The sequence below is a fragment of the Oncorhynchus masou genome, chromosome 28 (assembly GCF_036934945.1).
Source record: "Oncorhynchus masou masou isolate Uvic2021 chromosome 28, UVic_Omas_1.1, whole genome shotgun sequence".
Lineage (NCBI taxonomy): Eukaryota > Metazoa > Chordata > Actinopteri > Salmoniformes > Salmonidae > Oncorhynchus > Oncorhynchus masou.
The window spans coordinates 13661409-13679054 of NC_088239.1; the positions used below are offsets into that span (position 1 = coordinate 13661409).

Sequence of the window (17646 nt, forward strand, 5' to 3'; positions counted from 1 at the left end):
CCACTCTGAACCAATCATAGACGTCTTGATGGTAGATGTTTGGTTCAGATTCGGTGAGGTCCAGATCGGCTTTTCTTTCAACGTCCACGGACATAGAATAAAACAAATGACCCATGTCTTAAATGCAACCAATACAATATCTTTGGCCAATGAAAAGATACACATATTTTAGGCCTACACTATGAGGAAAAAATTATAGTCCACACTTACAATGCATCATCCAAATTGCATTACTACCTATGCCTACACATACTGCAAGTATGGAAAATGTTAAAAGGTATTTTAAGTATTTTTAAAAATACATATTTTACAGGAAGTTGAAAAGGCATATTTTATGTTGGTCATTACAGAAGACTGACAAATTCATTCAAGAGCAGAGTTTTCCTGTTGCGTGTAGTGATTTTTGGCCACTTCCACCCTAAGGCAAAGTGTTATACACTGATTATACCAATTTGGGCAGTAAACCCCCATTTTGCCCTTAGAACAGCCTCAATTCATCGGGGCATGGACTCTACAAGGTGTCGACAGCATTCCAAAGGGAGGCTGTACATTGTTGACTCCAATGCTTCCCACAGTTGTGTCAAGTTGACTGGATGTCCTTTGGGCGGTGGACCATTCTTGATACACACGGGAAACTGTTGAGCATGAAAAACCCAGCAGCGTTGCAGTTCTTGACATAAACTGGTGCACCTGGCACCTACTATCGTATCCTGTTCAAAGGCACTTCCGTCTTTTGTGTTGCCCATTCACCTTCCGAATGGCACACATACACAATCCATGTCTCAAATGTCTCAAGGCCTAAACAGTCCTTCTTTAAACTGTCTCCTCTCTTTTATCTGCACCGATTGAAGTGGGTTTAATATGGACATCAATAATTGATCAATAAACTTCAAACAATAAGCTTTTTCCTATATTTCGCCTGGTCAGTCTGTCATGGAAAGAGGTGTCTTTAATGTTTTCTAAACTCAGTGTGTATGAATCATCATGTGATCATGTTAGGGACTATTAGGTCTCAACAAAGTCTCTGTGGTTTTTTGAACCATTTTATAAGAGGAATCAGTGATTCAACAACAGATTGGACAGGCTAAGCTGGTTTATCAATGTAAATGATTGCTGAATGGTTGTGTGGTATGATTAGAGGGATGAAGGGAGTGTAGTCATTCAGGTGTGACTGGAGTCTTTATTTTAGATTGTGATTTTAGTTAGAGGTTAGGTGATGTGGGTATGGAGGGGGGCTAGTGGAGGACCGAGGAAGACCGCTGACAGAATAGACTCAGGTTAATATTAACAATAATAACAGGTTAATAACACTCTGATATTAACAAAGGGCCTCCTCACTTTCCCAGGGTATCTGACTATTGGGGAGTGTAGGAGTCTGTGTTTGAATCCTCTCTTGTCCAGATGCTCATTTAACTTCAGTTTGTGTGTTTTTATTCTCTTGCAGAAAACCACGTAACGTGTGTGTTCTCAGAGGATTGTGGCCTGCCCTGCAGCTTCCTGCCTGGCAGTGAGGAAGTCATCCACTGGCTGAAACCAGAAGACAAGGTCCTGACCGTCCACTCCTACTACTACAGTACAGATCAGCTCGAACAGCAGAGCCAGCGTTTCAGAGGGAGAACAGCCCTGTTCAATGACCAGATCCCTAAAGGAAACACTTCACTACTGCTGAGAGGGATCACACTCCAGGACCAGGGCAGATACAAGTGTTACACCAGCACTATTAAAGGCAACAAGGAGTCCTTCATTAACATAGCAGTGGAAGGTACGGAATGTCTGTCTGTCTGTCTGTTTATGATGATCACTTCATGCTGCTCCATGTGTAATGTCTACTTTGTTGCAGCTCCAGTCCACTTGGTGGACATACAGTTATCAGATGACATCATCACCTGCAGGTCTACAGGTATCTACCCTGAGCTTAAACTCACCTGGTCCACTGACCCCCCCTCTGACCTTTCATTTGACCCTGGAACCATCCAGAACTCCACCAGCATCAAGGTGGATGACCAGGGCCTCTATGACATCACCAGCACAAAACAGTTTAGCAGAGACCGAACCAACATCTGTACCGTGACCTCTGGGACAATAGAAAGGACAGCAACCCTGAAACAGCAAGGTGATGAAGTGATCAACTTATTAATAAAACAATCCATAAATCAATGAACAAATTAATCTATATATTTATCTGGCTGCAAACTGTACAAAAACAACACAACATTGTGAGACAGAATGCAAAGATCAAGCTAAAAAAGGCTTTCTCATGACCTCATCTCAGCTCCTGTCCAGGGATCTCTAAGCAGTGAGGTGTCCATCCCCTGCAGTGTTTCTCAGTCTGACATCCTGACCTTTAACCTCACCTGGAGGTTCAACCTGATAGACACCATCCTCACCTCCACCTACACCAAGGGCACATCTCAGATGTATATTGATGACCAGTGGAAGGAGCAGGTTCAGAGTTTGTCTGACTCTGGCAGCCTTCAGCTCCACAAGTTAACCATGGTCCACCAGGGGACCTACAGCTGTGAACTCTCTACTGCCAGAGACACACACCTGATCCTCACCTACCTGCAGATCACACCTGATAAACTATCTGATGGTACAAAGTTTACTTTTACTGTTTCCCACAGGATCACATTAAACAATAAAACTGATACTCTGTATTTTCTCCTTCAGTTTCAGATGGACTGAGTCCAGGTTCAATCACTGGTATAATAGCAGCAGTGATTATAGCAGCAGTGATATGTTACCTGCTGAGAGGTAAGTTATGATGATGATGACATCATGATCTGTTGAACCATTGAACACAACCACCTCCTGATGAACAGAGAGGAGGGTTACATTGGTGGCTTTTGATGAACAGCTTTCAGTTTCTGATATTTTACTGTCTCAAGGTTTTCTGCCCCAATGCAGACGTAACATGGTCATCTGAAGAGGGAGAGTCACTCTCTGCCACAGGTAGACATCCATGGAACATTCATGTCCTTATGGTTAAATGCATTTAATCATTCTAGCTGTTTTTGAGTCTGCATCCTGCTAACTCACCCTAAACTCACCTATCCCCCTCCAGCAAATACACATGGTCCAAATGAAAACAGAGTGGAAAACCACTTCAGAATGGAGAAGAAAGAGAGGAAGACAGAAAGACAACAAGATCAAGAAGAAGAGGGGTCAGCCACAGCATACATACCAGTGCCTCAGACAGAAGAGGGGTCAGCCACAGCAGACATACCAGTGCCTCAGACAGAAGAGGGGTCAGCCACAGCAGACACACCAGTGCCTCAGACAGAAGAGGGGTCAGCCACAGCAGACACACCAGTGCCTCAGACAGAAGAGGGGTCAGCCACAGCAGACACACCAGTGCCTCAGACAGAAGAGGGGTCAGCCACAGCATACATACCAGTGCCTCAGACAGAAGAGGGGTCAGCCACAGCAGACACACCAGTGCCTCAGACAGAAGAGGGGTCAGCCACAGCATACATACCAGTGCCTCAGACAGAAGAGGGGTCAGCCACAGCAGACATACCAGTGCCTCAGACAGAAGAGGGGTCAGCCACAGCAGACACACCAGTGCCTCAGACAGAAGAGGGGTCAGCCACAGCAGACACACCAGTGCCTCAGACAGAAGAGGGGTCAGCCACAGCAGACACACCAGTGCCTCAGACAGAAGAGGGGTCAGTCACAGCAGACACACCAGTGCCTCAGACAGAAGAGGGGTCAGCCACAGCAGACACACCAGTGCCTCAGACAGAAGAGGGGTCAGTCACAGCAGACACACCAGTGCCTCAGACAGAAGGAAGGGATATTGACCCAGGGGAGGACAAAGTGGAAATGTGACAATTGGATAATTCTCCAGTTGCATACACGCAAATAAGCAATGATGACAATTTCACCTACACAATACAAGGTGTAGCTATAATCATATTGCTTACACACCTTTCCTATCAAGGCACAAGGCGAGACTCAGATGCAGACACAGGAAGCAGATGGTTGGAGTCTTACAATGTTTATTAATCCAAAGGGGAAGGCAAGAGAATGGTCGTGGACAGGCTAAAAGGTCAAAACCAGATCAGAGTCCAGGAGGTACCGAAGGGCAGGTAGAATCAAGGTCAGGGCATTTGTATTCATGAACCAGCTCGGCTTTTGTCATGTAGTAAAAGTCTATTTGAACTCACAAGCTCCGGTATTTGTGAAATATGATTGACTGAATATTTCCACGAGAAGAACCATAGAAAAACATTTGCAGATTCTCCCTGCAACCTAAAAATGTACATTCCCAGAACAGGCAAAATGTTCACTTCCAATCTCAGAACGTTTAGAAACGTTCAGTTTTAACGGTCAGGAAACATATGGCATCGTTACCAGAACCAATGGGAAATCAAAAAAAAAACATACATTCCCACAACTTCCAAGGAACCAAGTGTGCTAGCTGGGCTAACAGCCATAACCACAATACTGTAGCAGTGCTTCAGAATCAAGACCAGGTTGACCTAGAGGTGAAAATGGGCCTATTCAAAGTGGACATTCAAGTCCTTCTTATGCTAAGCAAGACTATTTGACCGAAAACTTCCTCTCGTCTGTAGTTACCAGTTAAATAACATGTTACTATTGTATAGGTACTGTGATTATCTTCTATTGGTCCATTTAGTTATCTGTGAATGTTTGTTTTCCTTATGTTTTGATAGAGAAGCCTACTGCCATAATAGCACTGGATCATTCCTCATTACACTGTGAACATGAAATACATTCACTTTACTAGTCTTATTTTACTTCTACCTCATGTTGCCTGCTCAACCCCAACCTGTTTTCCACCTCTTTACATTTGGATCCGTGAGTAGGCCTACTCAAAACACTGCACCAGTCTTTGAAAGCTGTCTGGTGCATTACAGTCTGAATGACATTCAGAGGATATTATAGGGCATGTGTCCGTTCGCCTGTGTGTGGCCGACTGTGTCTCTGTACACAGTGCTGTAGGTTTTGGTAGGGAAGTTGGATATGTCTAAAACTCCCCTTCACTGTCCTGTACCCCACCTGTGAGTCCAGTCTACTACAGCCTCTGCTAAGAGGTGTGGACTTCGATAAGAGGTCAGGTCATTCGTCCCATAAAACACTGGGTTGCTGGTTCAAACTCGGCTCCTGCTGTTCCCACTATGTCACTACAGATAAAACCCCAAACACACTGATCATCAGACCAGTCAATATTTATTTACACGTCAATACAATAGACAGAAAAACAGATGTAAAATAATGGTAAATGCAGGATATATGGACAATGGGTTTAAAAATGCAGATAGCGGTACATTAAAATGACAGAAATTAGTTACTAAATCAGTTAAAAAATATCCATTCCTTCTGATCCTGTGTGTGTGTGTGTGTGTGCAGATGTCACAGAGACAGATTGGCAGTGTGTGTTTGTGTCTCAGAGGGACAGGTTGACGTCACTCTTCTGTTTGCCAGAGCTGAGGCTGTGTATCATGGCGATCATAGAAGAGTGTTTGTTCAGCTCGTCCTCTTTCTTCTGCAGTTTGGCCTCCACCTGAGCTTTCTGCAGCTCCAGAGAGGACGCCTGGAGAGGAGAAGACACGAGAGGGGACAGGAGGAAAGGACAGGGTGAAGGAGAGGAGAGTAGACAGGAGAGGAGAGGGAAGGAGAGGAGAGGGAAGGAGAGGGGACAGGAGGAAAGGACAGGGTGAAGGAGAGGAGAGTAGACAGGAGAGGAGAGAGAAGGAGAGGAGAGGGAAGGAGAGGGGACAGGAGGAAAGGGCAGGGTGAAGGAGAGGAGAGTAGACAGGAGAGGAGAGGGAAGGAGAGGGGACAGGAGGAAAGGACAGGGAAGGAGAGGAGAGGGGACAGAGACAACTTCCTTACCAGAAAGGACTTTGTATTATAATCATTTAGATCTCCCCTTGTGGGTGTATGGAGTTGGTTATTAGCTTATTCAGTACTGTGTACAAGCTAGCTGGCGACACCCTGCCTCCTCCAATACTTTACCAGTGTGTTCTTACCCTGATGCTGGCGTCTTTTCTGGCCAGCTCAGTCTTGTTGAGTTCCTTCCTCAGAATATCCACTGTTTCCTCTAGTTCTTCCCTCTCTTTCTCTTTTGCTCTCCCCCTCTCCTCCTGACCCCGCAACTCACCACGCAGACCTGAGAGAAGAGGGACAGAGTTAGCAAGAGAAAGGGAGAAAGAGAGAGACAGTAAAAGTGAGGGAAAGTAGGAGAGAGAAGGGGTTGGGAGTAAGAGAGGGAAGGAGAGAGAGTAAGAGAGTGGTAACAGGTTTAGCTCAAACTGACCTGTGATGTCACAGTTTCTCTGCTGAAGCTCTGATTGAAAGGATTTCATTTGCTCCTGCCTCTCTTTCAGCTCACACAATGCCCTGAAAAAGAGAAAGAAAAAATGATTGTAAATAGTTGGCGAGGGAATGTTTTTATTGCTACTGTGTCTGTCTTACTTGTCGTGCTGTAGTCGTAGTGTGTCCTGGGTCTTCCTCAGTGTGTCCATCTGTTTAATGAGGGAGATATGAGCCGCCTGCAGCTCCTTCAACAGACGCTCACTCTCATTAAACCTACACAGGAACAGGAATCGCATCATCAAATACATGCATATGAAAGGTCTTTGTAGAGAAGACCATAGAGATCAGTGTGTGAGAGTGTGACCTGTTAAGCAGCTGGTTGTAGGATCCTTTGAGAGACTGGTGTTCCTGAGAGTCAGCCTGCAGCCTAGCATTGTGTTGCAACAACTCCTCGATGTCTCCCTTCGCCCTCTCTGCCTCCAGCACCTGGCTGCCCAACTCCACCTAACAGACACACACCTGTTAGCATCTGCTAGCTAGTCTTTAGCAGAACAGTAATGCTAAACCTCTTAGCATGTGCTAACTCTTCTGTTACGAACCTGCAGCTCCTCTCTCCTCTGTTCTGCATCCTTCAGCATAGATGCTAGCTTACGTGCCTACAGAGAGACCGAGACAAAGGCCATCTGTGTTAGAAGCCAAGGCCTCTGTGTGCGCGTCTGTGTGTGTGTGTGTGTGTGTGTTACCTCGGCCTCTGCCTGAGCTCGTTGACAGCGGTACTGAGTGATGAGGCGGTCGGCCTGAGAGAGAGCCAGAGCTTTGGCCTCTAACAGATCCTGTAACCTCCCCTCTTTAGACTGGAGAGAGAGGGAGAGAGAAGCAGTTACAATACTAACTCAATTAAATGTCTCATGGTGGTTACATCAAATGCAAAGAAATAGTGGAAATGAGTTGACAGTTGACAGCACCACCGTGACCGTCAGAGTTGACAGCACCACCGTGACCGTCAGAGTTGACAGCACCACCGTGACCGTCAGAGTTGACAGCACCACCGTGACCGTCAGAGTTGACAGCACCACCGTGACCGTCAGAGTTGACAGCACCACCGTGACCGTCAGAGTTGACAGCACCACCGTGACCATCAGTTGACAGCACCACCGTGACCATCAGTTGACAGCACCACCGTGACCATCAGTTGACAGCACCACCGTGACCATCAGAGTTGACAGGTATGGAGTTGGAAGGTCTGGGGGAGATCCTCACCGCCAGAGAGGAGATCTTCTGTTCATAAACATCCATGATCTCTGACACACGCACATCCTTCATCTGATCCTGCAACTACAACACATACACGTCACACACCATCTACAACACAGGTCAGAATACAGACTCACACACACCATCTACAACACACGTCAGAATACAGACTCACACACCATCTACAACACACGTCAGAATAGACTCACACACACACCATCTACAACACACATCAGAATACAGACTCACACACACACCATCTACAACACACGTCAGAATACACTCACACACACACCACACGTCAGAATACAGACTCACACACACACCATCTACAACACACGTCAGAATACAGACTCACACACCTCCATGCCGTTCTGTAGTTTCTCTATGAGGCTGTGAATGCTGTGGGAGGGGCTGGAGGGAGAAGGCCCTGATAGGCTTTTCCCCATGGGGGCTGGGAGATCCTGTTGCACAGCAACCCGTTTGACAGACAGCTCAGCCTCCCTCTGGCGATATGCATTGTTGGCAGCGATGCTCTCCCCTAGACTGAGACACAGGCAGCAGTCAGAATAAACACTGACTGACTAAACATGTGTGTATGTGTTCAATCACTCACACCAGTGAAGGGAAGTCTGGGAGAGGCGTGGCCTCCAACAGTAGACGAAGCCCGGTCTGAACATGCTCTCTGTGACTGGACGTCAGCGCCAGAGAGAGGGGCGTGACCATCCTCTGGTCCTGTAGGGAGAGACATTTAACTATGGCAATCTTTAACCTCGGCACCACAGGTGTGTGTGTGTGTGTGTGTGTGTGTGTGTGTGTGTGTGTGTGTGTGTGTGTGTGTGTGTACCTGTAGTATTCTGTAGAAGCTGGTCTCCATGTCCTTCACCTGCTGTCTCAGTTTACTCATCAACTCCACAGCCTTCAACACAGCCTCACCACACACCTGACTGGAACACACACAGGTGTTAACAACCATGTTCTGTGTGTGTGTGTGTATGTTCTGTGTGTGTGTGTATGTTCTGAGGGTGTGTGTATGTTCTGAGGGTGTGTGTATGTTCTGAGGGTGTGTGTGGTCACTGACCTGAGGCTACTGTCGTGGCCGGTGAGGGGGCAGGTGAGCGGGTCATTGTTATGGCAACAGGAGAGCAGTAGTTCCACCTGAGAGAGACAGAGCTGGGAGCTCATCTGACGAGACACCACCCTACACACCGAGTCCTCACTACACAGCAGTGGAAGAGTTAAGGCTGACACACACACACACACACACACGCACACGCACACGCTCACGCGCACACACACACACACACACACACACACACACACACACACACACACACACACACACACACACACACACACACACACACACACACACACACACACACACACACACACACACACACACACACACGTAAAGGATATTTAGCAGCAGGCTGGTGGTGTGCGTTGTGCGTATGCAGTGTGTTCTGAGCTGGCTGTCTGGTGCGGCTGGGTCCAGTCCCTGCAGTAGATCCAACACCACTGGAACCAACAACTCAACGAAGCCCAACACGCACACAGACACGACCTGTGAGCCCAACGCCTCCTGGAGGGAAAAACACCAGGACAAAGAGCCAATCAGTGCAAGTCCCTTTGTCTGCAGGAGTCATCACTGTGCTAGACTGAATTGGTGAAAGCGTTGTAGTGAAATCCAGGTTTCCACTTCTAGTTCTGTGTGTCCGTGTAGGGCTGCCGTACTTCCAGTAGTTCAGTCAGCAGCTGCAGGGCCTGTAGACAGCATAACTCCTCCCCCTCAGCCGGAGAGCTCAGCCATTGGATGAGAGCTAAGCCCGGCTCGGTTTTCTGCCCTGCTTCTAGGCCCGCCCCCTGTCTGCGGCTTGCAGCTCGGAGCCGTGGGGCGGCGGGACGGAACACAACCTCACACAGCAGAGACCTCAGGCCTGACACACCACACAGAGCCAGGAGCAGCTCCAACACCTTGGCAGCAGAGTCCGGGTCTTTAACATGTAGCAGACCCAACACCTGGGACACGCACACTGAGAAGTGTTCATACCTACAGAGAGGAGGGAGAGACATAAACAACATTACTTCTATTCTTCTATAAAACTATATATATATATGTGTGTGTGTGTGTGTGTGTGTGTGTGTGTGTGTGTATACCTAGTCAGGTAGTCAGCCATCTTGGGGTTCTTTAGCAGGTCCACCAGTAGGTCTACAGAGTACTTCCTGGTTAGGGTTCCGTCGCCATTGACGATGATGTTAAAGATCAGCTGGAATGTCTGGTGGATGTTCTTAGAATGGAACAGCTGAAACACACACACACCCAGACAGAGAGTTGTCACCACCAGAACTAAAGACAGAGAAAACCTTGGTGTCTGTGTGTGTGTCTCTGCGTGTCATTGTGTGTGGGTGTGTCTCTGCGTGTCATTGTGTGTGTCTCTGCGTGTCATTGTGTGTGTCTCTGCGTGTGTCTCTGCGTGTGTCTCTGCGTGTCTCTGCGTGTGTCTCTGCGTGTCATTGCGTGTGTCTCTGCGTGTCATTGCGTGTGTCTCTGCGTGTCATTGCGTGTGTCTCTGCGTGTCATTGCGTGTGTCTCTGCGTGTCATTGCGTGTGTCTCTGCGTGTCATTGCGTGTGTCTCTGCGTGTCATTGTGTGTGTCTGCGTGTCATTGTGTGTGTCTACGTGTCATTGTGCAAATGTCATTGTCTCTCTGTGCGTGCGTGAGTGTCTCTCTGTGCGTGCGTGAGTGTCTCTCTGTGCGTGCGTGAGTGTCTCTCTGTGCGTGCGTGAGTGTCTCTCTGTGCGTGCGTGAGTGTCTCTCTGTGCGTGCGTGAGTGTCTCTCTGTGCGTGCGTGAGTGTCTCTCTGTGCGTGCGTGAGTGTCTCTCTGTGCGTGCGTGAGTGTCTCTCTGTGCGTGCGTGAGTGTCTCTCTGTGCGTGCGTGAGTGTCTCTCTGTGCGTGCGTGAGTGTCTCTCTGTGCGTGCGTGAGTGTCTCTCTGTGCGTGCGTGAGTGTCTCTCTGTGCGTGCGTGAGTGTCTCTCTGTGCGTGCGTGAGTGTCTCTCTGTGCGTGCGTGAGTGTCTCTCTGTGCGTGCGTGAGTGTGTCTCTGTGCGTGCGTGAGTGTGTCTCTGTGCGTGCGTGAGTGTGTCTCTGTGCGTGCGTGAGTCTCTGTGCGTGCGTGAGTCTCTGTGCGTGCGTGAGTGTGTCTGTGCGTGAGCGTGTGGGCGTGACTCTGTGCGTGAGCGTGTCTCTGTGAGTCTCTCTCTGTGTGTGTGTCTCTGTGCGTGTGTGTGTGTGTCTCTGAGTGAGCGTGTCTCTGTGAGTGAGTGTGTCTCTGTGCGTGAGCGTATGGGCGTGTATGTGCGTGAGCGTGTCTCTGTGCGTGTGGGCGTGTCTCTCTCTGTGTGTGTGTGTGTCTCTGTGCGTGTGTGAGCATGTCTCTGTGAGTGAGTGTGTGTGTCTGTGTGTGTGTGTGTCTGTGTGTCTCTGTGTGTGTGTGTCTCTCTGTGTGTGTGTGTCTCTGTGTGTGTGTGTGTCTCTGTGTGTGTGTGTGTGTCTCTCTGTGTCTGTGTGTGTGTGTGTGTGTGTGTGTGTCTCTGTGTGTGTGTCTCTGTGTGTGTGTCTCTGTGTGTGTGTCTCTGTGTGTGTGTCTCTGTGTGTGTGTCTCTGTGTGTGTGTCTCTGTGTGTGTGTCTCTGTGTGTGTGTCTCTGTGTGTGTGTGTGTGTGTGTGTGTCTCTGTGTGTGTGTCTCTCTGTGTGTGTGTGTGTGTGTGTCTCTGTGTTACCTTCTCCCCCACATCTTCATTGAGAGTGAGGCTGGCCAGTATGGAGAGAGCGAACACCACCACCGTCAAACTGTTGTGGGCCAGGAAGTTAATCAGGGTTCGGTAGAACACCTTCACATTGCTCTGTAGGAACACACACACCCAGATGTTAACCAACGTTCAGTAGAATGCCTTCCCATTACAACAAGCCGTTCCATCAAAGAGAACGAGGGAGAGAAAAGAGGGTGAGTAAGGGTTAAATGGAAAAGCTGGATGGACAGCGGTAGAGAGAGGGTGGTCCTCACCAGAGCTTTAATGTGAGTCTGGACTGACAGGTTGTATCGAACCAGGTTAGCCATCAAACCCAGGCACGGCATGGTGATGTCATCATTGTGCGACTGGCTGGAGGGGGGGGGGTATATTAAGGGGACAAAATTAATACTTACATGTAAACATTCACCTCTGCTCTACTGTGGAGTGGGAGAAGAGAGAGAGGAGAGGTATCTTACATGTTGCTCATCAGAAAGTCTATGAGCTCATGGATGTAGTTGGCACAGTGGAATATCCGTCCGTTATAGGTGAGTCTCTGTAGCACCTTTAAACACTGAGACACACAGAGTTACTACAGCATTTATGTGAGTCTGTAGCACCTTTAAACTTCTTGTGGCTAGGGGTTCCGCTAGCGGCACCTCTCGACAACATTCCGCTGAAAAGGCAGTGCGCGAAATTCAAAAATGTTTTTTAGAAATATGTAACTTTCACACATTAACAAGTGCAATACACCAAATGAAAGATTAACAAGAAGTTTATCTACCCATCGTGTCCGATTTCAAAAAGAATTTACAGCGAAAGCACAACATATGATTATGTTAGGTCAGAGCCAAGTCACAAAAATCATGTCATTCTGGTGAGTAGCCTGAAGACCAGACATTGATTTCATATAATTCTACGTCGGGGAGAAATTAGTGTTTGGAGCAGGAGAGTTCTCTCACGACCTCTACAAGCCAGAATGCTGAATAAAATGTTACTTTACCAGTTGTCCGTGTGGTTGGTCCTTTTTCAGGTAGGAATGTCTCACAATATATCCACAGGAAAGTATAAATGCATAAATATTTCAAAGTGCTGGTAGTGGGTTCAGATTTCTATCACGTGAAGCATGCCCACAAGATGAAAATACATGCACGTGACGCATGCATACTTGCCGAGCTCATGCGCGTGTTTACATGGTTCTGCGCATGCTTCAGGAGATAAGAATCTGAACGCACTTCCAAACAAACGTATGACATTAATGTTAGACTGAGAACCAGAGGTATCCCAGTCTGATTGTCAGGCAATATGGAGAGTTCTGTCCTTACTTGTAGTACCAGCGGCTCCCTGGGGGTGGAGCTGTGGCAGTGGATGATGGAGGCCAGAGTGCTGGTCAGGTTATAACTGCTCTGTAGAACATCTCTGCTCTCATCATCACAGACTGGGGGAGAGAACACACACACCAACACAAGTTCAATTGGAACATATTGAAATTATTTTTGAGTGAGAGAAACATTGTCGGCTGTTGACAAAAATAGTATGACTGAAATGTGTTGGGAATTTGTGTGTGTGTGTACCTAGTTGGGCCAGTAGAGAGATTATGGTTCCGGTGAGTGCGGGGCTAGTGTTAGGGTCTCCTGCCAACTCCACAAGTCCACAGACACACTCACTGGGCAGGACCTGGCCCGACGACAGCAGACGAACACACTGCATTCTTGACAGCTCCTACACACACAACACACACACACATTTACATGCACACTAATAATTCGATAATAAACCGATTATGGCAAGACATGTAAACAGCTTAATTTGCGTTTTAGCTGTGTATTTGAAGCAGCAGCTTTGGCACAATCAATCAGAAGTGGACAGCTCATGGTGCTGAAAGTAGGCAAACTCCAGTAGGTATAATTCATTTCAACAGTCTTCATTTTAGTTTGACTTTACAAACAAGAGGGCTTTGTGTTGAAGCCTATTTCTTCCTATTTAAAAAACAAGAGGCATGCCTACCTGTTCGACAGACAAAAATTAGGCTATAGGCTGATATATGCATAGATTTAAAGGTCAATTCCTTCACCAACCATGCACTCTTTAAATAACCTACCTATGTGTCAGTGAAAGGGCTGTTAAAACCAAGACTCGAATTGAGGGGATATGCTATATGCCTACCTTTCATTAAACTAAATGGCAAAAAAGCACAGGCCTACCCCTTGTAAGCTTAAGATTTGGAAGAAAACTAAAACGGATCCGATTATATAAAGTGATCTATAACAGTGCTTTGGTCCACAATACTTTATGCTTGAAACAAGCAGTAAAACACCCTGGAAAAACATGACTGCGATGCATATAGTGATATCATTGTTTTGTTTCTTTGACATTCAGAGGCTGAGCTACAACTTTCTGTAGCTGAGGAGACAAAAATAAATACTTTAGTTCACAAGCAATCAATTGATTAAGCTATTCACTTTCTGTACAATAGAAAATGTTTCAACCAAGACAGCTTTTAGGGAAACACTTGTGACCTTCTCTCGTTGAGTTAAGTAACAGAAGAAGAGTAGGCCTAGTCTGCCCGGGATGGAAAGGTAGGCCTACTCTGGCTGGGATGGAAAGGTAGGCCTACTCTGGCTGGGATGGAAAGGTAGGCTTAACTTTCCAAAGTACCATGCTCAGATTCCAAATGACGTCTCAGTTTGTATTATTTGCAAACAGGGACAGTTTCGTTGCAAACAAGATACATCGATTTGGCATTGGAAAAATATGACAAGAACAACACATATATCTGTCTCCCTGGCCATTCTTAGACTGTAATTTTGATCATTTAAAAAGGTATAGAAATAGATTCTGCTAATATGTAAAATGACATAGAGCTGCATGACATTTTTATAAAAGGCTATTTTTTTCCTGACCTGCAAATACGATGATAGATTCATGCAATGTTTTTACACTAAAGGAGATCATTCCAACCCCTACTCTTGTCCAAAGTGGTCTGCAAACCCACAACCTTCTGGTCCGCAGACCTGTGCACTATCAAAATTCCTGCGTTGCCATGTAATGCTTACAGCATGAAGAACAGTTTCTAAAACTGCATATCTCTGGTCTGTCCAAGAAGTGAGGGTAAACGGTGGACAAGTTCTCTGTTATCAGAGAGTTCTCTGTTCCGTCTTCAAGAGAGCGAGAGTTGCACCCCTTCTGAAAAAACCTACACTCGATCCCTCCGATGTCAACAACTACAGACCAGTATCCCTTCTTTCTTTTCTCTCCAAAACTCTTGAACGTGCCGTCCTTGGCCAGCTCTCCCGCTATCTCTCTCAGAATGACCTTCTTGATCCAAATCAGTCAGGTTTCAAGACTAGTCATTCAACTGAGACTGCTCTTCTCTGTATCACGGAGGCGCTCCGCACTGCTAAAGCTAACTCTCTCTCCTCTGCTCTCATCCTTCTAGACCTATCGGCTGCCTTCGATACTGTGAACCATCAGATCCTCCTCTCCACCCTCTCCGAGTTGGGCATCTCCGGCGCGGCCCACGCTTGGATTGCGTCCTACCTGACAGGTCGCTCCTACCAGGTGGCGTGGCGAGAATCTGTCTCCTCGCCACGCGCTCTCACCACTGGTGTCCCCAGGGCTCTGTTCTAGGCCCTCTCCTATTCTCGCTATACACCAAGTCACTTGGCTCTGTCATAACCTCACATGGTCTCTCCTATCATTGCTATGCAGACGACACACAATTAATCTTCTCCTTTCCCCCTTCTGATGACCAGGTGGCGAATCGCATCTCTGCATGTCTGGCAGACATATCAGTGTGGATGACGGATCACCACCTCAAGCTGAACCTCGGCAAGACGGAGCTGCTCTTCCTCCCGGGGAAGGACTGCCCGTTCCATGATCTCGCCATCACGGTTGACAACTCCATTGTGTCCTCCTCCCAGAGCGCTAAGAACCTTGGCGTGATCCTGGACAACACCCTGTCGTTCTCAACCAACATCATGGCGGTGGCCCGTTCCTGTAGGTTCATGCTCTACAACATCCGCAGAGTACGACCCTGCCTCACACAGGAAGCGGCGCAGGTCCTAATCCAGGCACTTGTCATCTCCCGTCTGGATTACTGCAACTCGCTGTTGGCTGGGCTCCCTGCCTGTGCCATTAAACCCCTACAACTCATCCAGAACGCCGCAGCCCGTCTGGTGTTCAACCTTCCCAAGTTCTCTCACGTCACCCCGCTCCTCCGCTCTCTCCACTGGCTTCCAGTTGAAGCTCGCATCCGCTACAAGACCATGGTGCTTGCCTACGGAGCTGTGAGGGGAACGGCACCGCAGTACCTCCAGGCTCTGATCAGGCCCTACACCCAAGCAAGGGCACTGCGTTCATCCACCTCTGGCCTGCTCGCCTCCCTACCATTGAGGAAGTACAGTTCCCGCTCAGCCCAGTCAAAACTGTTCGCTGCTCTGGCCCCCCAATGGTGGAACAAACTCCCTCACGACGCCAGGACAGCGGAGTCAATCACCACCTTCCGGAGACACCTGAAACCCCACCTCTTCAAGGAATACCTAGGATAGGATAAGTAATCCTTCTCACCACCCCCCCCTTAATGATTTAGATGCACTATTTTTAAGTGGCTGTTCCACTGGATGTCAGAAGGTGAATTCACCAATTTGTAAGTCGCTCTGGATAAGAGCGTCTGCTAAATGACTTAAATGTAAAATGTATGTTATCTACGTTATATTTTAATTACTATTTGGGGTATAGGGGAGGGTCCCTTGTTTTTTTCAAGCATTCAGGGAGGGTTTAGGTAAAATGTATTTTGCTGAAGGGAAGCCCATCCATTTTCATTTCAGTGGTCCAATTTTCTGTAACCTTTATTATAAATAACGTTCACTCCCAACTCATATTGTGTGCATGTAACCGTGCTCAGTGTCACGTTGATATATCTCACAAAGTAGACTTGTGCTTTGGCACTCTGTGGACATGTTGAAACTGACCTCCACTTGTTTCTCCAGCTGGGCAGCGTTATGGGCCGTCCTATTGTCTCTGTACTGGTGGATGGCCAGCAGGAGAGACTTCAGACACGTCGTTACGTCCATTCTGCAACACAACAGCCCTTTTGAGCTCAGTAGCAGTTCATCTGTATGACACTTTATCAGCTACATACAGGCTTTGTTTGGAGCGTTTGCTGGGAAGCTTAGTCAAACAGTTACACTTTTAAAAATGGCTGAACTATAGCTGATACTGCTTTGGTTTGACAACTTGTTAGCAAAGGAAAACAGTTCATGCTAACTAGCTTGCTACCTAGGCTAACTATTGTTATGATCCCCGACTAATGTTTAGATGTGGCAAATTATAACGGCATTGACTACCATTATTCACGTAACTTTATGAAATATACATCAATAACATAAACACCAATTTGATTTAAAAAATAAATAAATACATACATTCTTTCTGTCCTCTTCTGTCAAGCCTTGTCGTACCTCTTCCACTTCCTCCCGCTTTCCACTTCGAACAGCGGAACAGCCAATGAGATACTGAAGGGGGTAGATGCATTCCAATATGGCGACCGAAGTATGGGCAAGTGGTTGTGTTGGTCAAAAGGAAAGTAGTGGGCGTGTGGAAATTAGTGGTGTGTCGAAAGCGCTCTGCTATAGGTTAGACGGTTTTGAATGAGCGGTGTTTTTTGTCTTCGGTTTCTAACCACGCAACTACCGTACATATTTGAGCCACCATATCGCGAGAGTTTGGAATTCGTTTTTAAGCAAGAGGATGAGTTTGAGTCGCATATCAAAGTTAGTTTTACACAAATAATTGTACATTTCAGTTATAAAACTGATGATTGATTATTTTTTATTAAAAGTATTCATTATGGGTGTACTGTTGCTTCATGCGTTGTATGCATCTGCTTACTTTGCCTGTTACCCTGAAATTGGCTACTAGGTAGCTACTTCCCATGTGTTGCCAGTCGTTCTTGTCAAGCAGGAGCTAAGTGTCGCCTTCCATGCCCTCCCATTGAGTAGTAGGCTATGTATAAAGGTGACATCTAGATGGTTATCAATATTTGTTATTTCTTGGGTAGGCTGCTATCATTCTTGAAAAAAATTGTGTAAGAAAACAATTGCCACGTTAGCTAAATAAAGGTAAAATAAAAAATATTGCTGTTACATTGCACAACCTTCAATGTTATGTCATAATTATGTAAAATTCTGGCAAATTAATTATGGTCTTTGTTAGGAAGAAATGGTCTTCACACAGTTCACAACGAGCCAGGTAGCCCAAACTAGTGTATATACCCTGACTGTGCTTGCACTGAACGCAATAGAAGTGACA

At 46.9% G+C, this 17646-nt stretch overlaps 1 protein-coding gene across 1 annotated transcript; it reads right to left on the minus strand.

Moving 5' to 3' along the window:
• Positions 1-5177: 5177 nt before the first annotated feature.
• On the minus strand, positions 5178-16866 carry cip2a (cellular inhibitor of PP2A). The gene is made up of 22 exons (XM_064941272.1): positions 16761-16866; positions 16308-16410; positions 12909-13056; positions 12660-12772; positions 11814-11908; positions 11610-11706; positions 11326-11448; positions 9700-9845; positions 9277-9592; positions 8962-9124; positions 8621-8768; positions 8387-8486; positions 8156-8274; positions 7902-8085; positions 7546-7620; positions 7029-7139; positions 6885-6941; positions 6650-6789; positions 6445-6558; positions 6287-6369; positions 6000-6139; positions 5178-5560 (listed from the first exon to the last, which is right to left on the minus strand). Exons 2-22 carry the CDS (start codon positions 16407-16409, stop codon positions 5414-5416), a joined length of 2721 nt encoding a protein of 906 aa, XP_064797344.1. The 5' UTR covers position 16410; positions 16761-16866; the 3' UTR covers positions 5178-5413.
• Between the last annotated feature and the right edge of the window lie 780 nt (positions 16867-17646).

Coding starts and splice junctions, on each gene's coding strand:
- cip2a (XM_064941272.1), bottom strand. CDS start 16,409: ATGGACGTAACGACGTGTCTGAAGTCTCTCCTGCTGGCCATCCACCAG. Junction 8,275..8,386: donor GCTTCTACAGAATACTACAG/GTACACACACAC, acceptor CTCTCCCTACAG/GACCAGAGGATGGTCACGCC. Junction 6,790..6,884: donor AGAGGAGAGAGGAGCTGCAG/GTTCGTAACAGA, acceptor TGTGTCTGTTAG/GTGGAGTTGGGCAGCCAGGT.